The 6,007-nt window shown below is 44.5% G+C and overlaps 1 protein-coding gene across 3 annotated transcripts in view; it reads left to right on the plus strand.

The window, feature by feature from the left end:
• Positions 1–859: 859 nt before the first annotated feature.
• GABPB1 (GA binding protein transcription factor subunit beta 1) overlaps positions 860–6,007 on the plus strand; it is a 61,407-nt gene continuing 56,259 nt past the window's right edge. Inside the window, exon 1 of one of the 3 annotated variants that reach the window (XM_054565439.1) lies at positions 860–973. Coding sequence is in view for 1 of the 3 variants with exons in the window: in XM_054565438.1 (XP_054421413.1) it covers positions 1,011–1,034 (24 nt within the window). In the remaining 2 variants the exon portion in view is untranslated. Of the gene's footprint in view, positions 974–993; positions 1,035–1,609; positions 1,904–6,007 lie in introns of those variants that run through there. The other 2 variants (XM_054565438.1, XM_054565441.1) reach the window with 2 other exon arrangements.

Below are 6,007 nucleotides of genomic sequence, written 5' to 3' on the forward strand. Positions count from 1 at the left end.
TATTACTTTGTTACTAAAAACAACACAACAAAAACCTTGAAATTTCAGCCACGAAAAGCACATCTCTACCCCGTGTCAGTAGTCCAAGGGAATTCAGAGCGCAGTTACTAGGATCTACGAAATATTAGACAGCATGGAAATGTTTAAAAAGCTACAGGAATATATACGTCGCCATAAACCTGACCATCCCTCGTTCTTCCCCACCTATCTCAACAGCGACTCCTGTCCCAGCCTGCTGAGCTGAATCTAGGGACACTTTTAAGTTAAATCCTGACTGCCCTTCCATCTCCGAGCACTCCGCTAGGTGCCTCAGCTTAATCTCGGACCCCGGATTCCCTGTTTCTCAGCGTTGATGCCAGAGACAGGAACGTTAGCACGGGAATTTTAGTTTCCCAACCCCTTGCCGCCGAAGGAAGAGGCGGGAAAGCTCAGCGGCCGCCCGGACTGCTACCCAGCGCACATGGCCGGCCGCAGCTCCCACCCCTGTGCCGCGCAGGCGCCGGGCGAGCCGGGACTTGCGGTCGCCGAAAGCGGATCATTCCGCCGCTGTCTTTGTGTAGCTAAAGCTGTAGAAATGGCCTATTTCCTTCCCCTCCATTAAATTCAAAAATCAGACCCTCTCGTCCCTTTCTTCCCTCCGGATGGGGTCGGGCGGTGGGTGGGAGTGGGATCTGCTAACTAGGTCCGGGGCGGAAAGGCTCAGGCGCGGGGTTGCCGAGGGCCGGGTCCGGGAGGGATGCTGGGAGCTTTGACTCACTCGCACACCATGTGTCCCTCCGCGCGCAGCACGGGGGACTTTTCGGTGGGGATTTTGGGCGCCGACCAGACGCGGCATTTTCAGAAAATAGCGCCCTGTGCAGCTGAAGCGCTTTGTGTGTAGCGGGGCCGCGTCAGCCCGGCCGGGTACGAAGCGCCTCGGGTCCCCACACCACCTCCTGCTGCTCCCCCGTCGCCGCTCCCGAAGCTTTTCCAGGTCAGTGCGGGTCTGTGTAGGGCCCTGTTACCACCGGATGTGGAAGTTGATCTCTTCGCTGGTAAAAAATAATTCCACTTCCCCCGGAACCCAGATCATCCCCGCGATTTCCTGTTTATTGCATTAAGGCGCCGGGTTTCCGGGGCTCCTGGCCCCGCTTATTCCGCGGGGGTCGGCGGGGTCGGCGGGGTCGGCCTGGGCGCCCTCGCCGCCCGCGCCGCCGACGCGCATTGTCCACTGAGCACCCCGCTTCTGGGAGGGGCGGGCAGACATGGTGGCGACAGCCGCCCCCTCCTCGGCCCCGGAGCGCCGCGGCCTTCCCGCCGATACTTGCCGAGCCTGTCCCGAACGGCGGCCCCGGGGTGGGGATGGTGTCGGGCCGGGGCGGTGGGGCCTTTGCGGGCGTCGGGAGGCGGGAGGGGGAGAGAGGCAGGCGCGGCCCGGCCTTGCCGCCCGCCGCCTCAGGAGCTGCGGATCTCTTTGTCTGGGTGGCGTGACGGCTCCGCCGAGCTCGCTGGAGCGAGAAAAGGGCGGCGGGGACGACTGGCCCCGGGTGCGCTGTGCCGCGGAGTCCCCGAGGGTGGGGGGCGCTCGGGCCGCGGCGGGAGCGGACAGTCCAGACAGGGTTAACCGGAGAGCCGGTCCCGTCCCCGGCGAGGTTGCCGCGGCGACTCTCGGCCTCGGGGACTGGAGTCCTGTGGGGACGAAGCCTGCCAGTCTGGATGCTGAGACCTGCGTTTGGGACTTGGCCACCGGGACCTGCGGGTGCTTGGCTTCGGGAAAGAAGTTGAGAATTTTGCCAGTTCATTTCTGCCTGGCCACTGTTAATCGTGGGTCTTTAAGTGTGTTTCGTTGAAGCTCTCTTATCACATTGAATTGGCATGCCTCCCCTCAGGGATGCAACGTGAAAACTGAAACCAAAGGAATGATGTAGGCCCGCTTTGTGTGTTTTCCCACTTTAAGCTTGTTTGCAGTACACGTACTCTTGCTTTAAACGTGATTGGACTGTGGCAAGCAGACATCTGCTCAAAGGAGAGGCAGAGACCACAGTGCTTCTGAAGGGGCCTTGGTAATGTGGAAATATTTTAAGTGCTCTCTTTGGACACTGATTTGCTTTCTGGATTCAGGCAAGTTACTTGGGAAGTACAGTTTTGATCTGCAAAAGACTTAATGTAGTCAGTAAAGGATCCTTATAATTTGCCATATCTGAATTAAAGATGTACTGTAATTTATTATGTACAAGTTGCTGGTCAAAAATTCTATTTGCAGATTACTTTATCTCACATAGAGACGCACAGGGCTTAATTTAAATTTCTCGGTGACATATAACCATCAGCCTTGACACTTCTACTTCCAGGCTCAGTCTTTGAATTTAAGGAAAGTAAAGATAGCTAGCTATTTTTCTTAATTTTCCTCTTTAAGTATTTAATATAACAAAAATAAATTCATTACATTTAACATAAGTGAGACAGACGTTGGGCAGAGTGACATTGTTTTGCATTTCTACAAGTCTTTTGAAACGTTTTGGTTGGGAGATAGCTAGATTCTTAAACCTTCTGTATTCAGTTTGTTATGTTGTCTCACCATATAACCTCTGGAACAATCCATTGTATACTTGTGTTGCTCCCCCCCTCCCCTTTTTTTAAACTGAGAACTGTCATTTCTAACCTGTTTTCTCCCTAAAAGTCAAATAAGGATATTACACCAGACACATTTATAAAATAGGGATAAAAAAGCTGATTTCTATACTTTATTCTTAGTCTTTAACGTTTTTCAATTTCGGATTTAGATGCATGAAGAACATCATGAACAAAGATTGCATAATCTGCATATGGTCCTGGAGATTTAGGAACATTTAAGGAGATTTTAAGTAATTAAACTATTTTTAATTCCACAAATTATTTTTAATGAACTACACAAATAAAACATGAGTTCCATATTAAATGTATTTGTGAAACCTTGTATGTAAATGTAGTTTTTGAAGATAGGACACTTTTCAAAGCACTGTAGGAGCTCTAGATTTAAAAGGAACCTTGCAGTGAAAGCTTTGAAACAATACTTTTGTAATGCATATATTTACCCTTCAAGTTAACAGTTACTTAAGAGTTCTGTTACAATGTTTGTGTTCTCTATCGCTGAGTCAATTTGGGTTTTCAATGTTGGGGGGCAATTAAACACTAAATATGTGAAAATTTAAGGCCATATTTTGATTTAATGATTTTGAAATGAAGCTAAACTCATTTCCAGTTTTTGTGAACTCTAGTCTGATTCTGTCAGTCTGTAGTTCTCTTCTGTTCCATCAACAGGAAGCATCTGGTCATTCTTCATGTAATTGTTAGAAAGTGCCAGGTATATTTTTGATGTTTGCTGTTCAAATGAAAATAAGTATCAGATTGGATCCTGGTTTGCCCGTACCCTCCTCATCTCTGAGATGTATGCCCTCGAGTATCTCTTGAGTTAGAAATAGTAACAGGTAAAACAAATAGATTATAAGGAATCCAGAAATTATTACATGAGATTCTGAATCACTTCATTTTGAGCATGCAATTTTAGTGGTGCCATGTCCGTTTGCAAGTAGCCTGAGCAGGGATGAACTCACGGATGGATTCCATTGCTTCTCTCTCTCCGCAAACATTAAAAAACAAACCAAACAAAACAGAGTTGAGGGAAACTTAGTTTTCTAATGAGTATCATTTCTTTGGCTCTACAGCTTTCCAACTAGTAATTGTATATTTTTATAACACTAATGTATCTATAGCTAAAATTAGCATTATGCTTAAGTTTTCTGAAGATGTTTGTTCCATCATGCTTTCTAGAAGGTAAATCTATAAAATCTGTTACTATTAGGGCTTGTGTATCCTCACAGTGTTGACAGTAGTACTCTGGACAGAAGATGCTTTGATGTAATCAGCCGCCAGTTCAGTCTTTGGTGGGCCAGTATGCCTTCATTTGAACTAAGTATGCCCATGATATAAGTGCAGAGGCTTAACATAAAGTGATTTTTCCCCTGAAAGTAAATCCGTATTCAGAGCCTTTGATACATACTTAGAGAAATCTAACTCTTAGCTGTAGTTCTCATACCTTTTAATGGGAATAATTGTAAAGGTTAGCAGTTCGGGCCCAAGGTGCTGGTGTACAAATAGAGAATGGAAAAGACTCAATTACTTTAACTGATTGTGGAATCAACATTAGTATATTTTAGGAGGCCAATGCCTTATCCAAAGATTTTATTTTTTGAGAGGGGAAAGGAGGGAGAGAGGGAGAGAAATATCAATGTGTGGTTTGCCTCTGCCCCGCCCCACCCCGGGCACCGCCGACTGGGGACCTGGCCTGCAACCCAGGCATGTGCCCTGACTGGGAATTGAACTGGCAACCCTTTGGTTTGCCTGTCAGTGCTCAATCCACTGAGCCACACCAGCCAGAACATTAGTACAGTATTTTAAAGAAAGTATCTTCAAGTTGGTAGGGCATCATATATAAAGAACATGGTGTTAACTCCAGTTTACTTTGTGCTGGTTGTATTATACTTGGGTATAATTTAGGTAGCATACTATCATAAGTGGGACCTTGTATCAGTTCTCAAACATGATACCAGAATCACCTGGTGAGCTAGTTAAAAAAATCTACACAGGCCCAAGCTTAAGTAGGAAAGAATGTGGGCCACTGTGGTTTTTTCAAGTTCCCCAGGTGGTGGACACTCAAGTTTAAAAAACCAGAGGACATTGATCATGGGGGAAATGAAAAGGAGGAAAAGTTGAAAAACCATGATGTTTGGCCCCAAGGAAGAGAAACTTATCCAAGAAATGATAGCTGTCTATAAATATTTGGAGTTCTGTCACACAGATAAGGTTTGATCTGACCAGCAAACTAGGATCAATATGTAGAAGCTAGAAGAGACAGATTTCAACTCTTTCAAGAAAATATTCTTCAAATCAGTATATATAGCCCTGACAGGTATGGCTCATTGAGTTGGGCGTCATCCCACAAGGTGAAGGGTGGCTGGTTTGATTCCCGATCAGGACATATGTTGGGTTGCAGGGCACATGGTAATTGGGAGGATTAAATGAGTTACTGCATGTAAAGTGATCAGAACAGTGTCTGAGACATAGTTGATAACCCAGTAAGTAGATTTAGCAATTATTACAGGGTCATAGCCCACTAAAACCTGTAGGGTCTAATAGGTTTTGGAATTAAGAATTTTTTTGAATATAGGCAATGTAATAATGTTACATAACTTTTCAACAGAGTCCCTCTTAAACATGTTAATATTTCTGCAGGAAAATATATGAATGTTTACACTAAAGAGGGTAAATAGGACGATAAATAGCCTCATGTCAGTTCAGGTACAGTTTTTACTGCTAAATAAGGTATTTTGGGTTTCAGAGCATTTTTTGATTTTGGAATTGCAGTTAAGGAACCTGTAGACTATTCAATTTTGAGTCCTATTTTAATATTAAAACACATTTTCATGTTACATAATCCATAATTTAAAAATTAAAAAACTAAAACGAATAGCAGAAAATGTTCACTTCCATTTCCCTGATTAAAAAATAATGCTAAGCCTACTGATAACTGTTATTCTATTGCATAGGGTGAATCTTTTCCAGAAGAGAAGTTCCTCTAATCCAGTTAGCTTTTTTTCTGTTTCATTACACGTGAGGGATAAGATTTTTTTTAATTGTTAATTTTTTTAATTGAAATTTATTAGGGTGACATTGGTTAATAAAATTATACAGGTTTTAGGTATACAATTCTGCAATGCATCATCTGCATATTGTATTGTGTGTTTACCACCCGAAGTCAGATCTCCTTCCATCACTATTTATTACCCTCCTTTACTCTCTCCTCCCTTCCCCCTCTTTCTGGAGAAGACATTTCTACTATGGTGGTTTGCTACAGCAGTGATTCTTTAAAGGAGGTGAGTGGAGGCCACCATGGTACCTCTCTTTAATAATACCCTTCTATTCTGTAAATCTGGAAACTGAGGTGGGTATTTATCCTAAGTCATAATGCTACAGAACTAGACATTGGAAT

The sequence above is a fragment of the Pteronotus mesoamericanus genome, unplaced genomic scaffold (genome assembly GCF_021234165.1).
Source record: "Pteronotus mesoamericanus isolate MK-2021 breed Mesoamerican mustached bat unplaced genomic scaffold, CSHL_Meso_final contig_164, whole genome shotgun sequence".
Taxonomy (NCBI): Eukaryota; Metazoa; Chordata; class Mammalia; order Chiroptera; family Mormoopidae; genus Pteronotus; species Pteronotus mesoamericanus.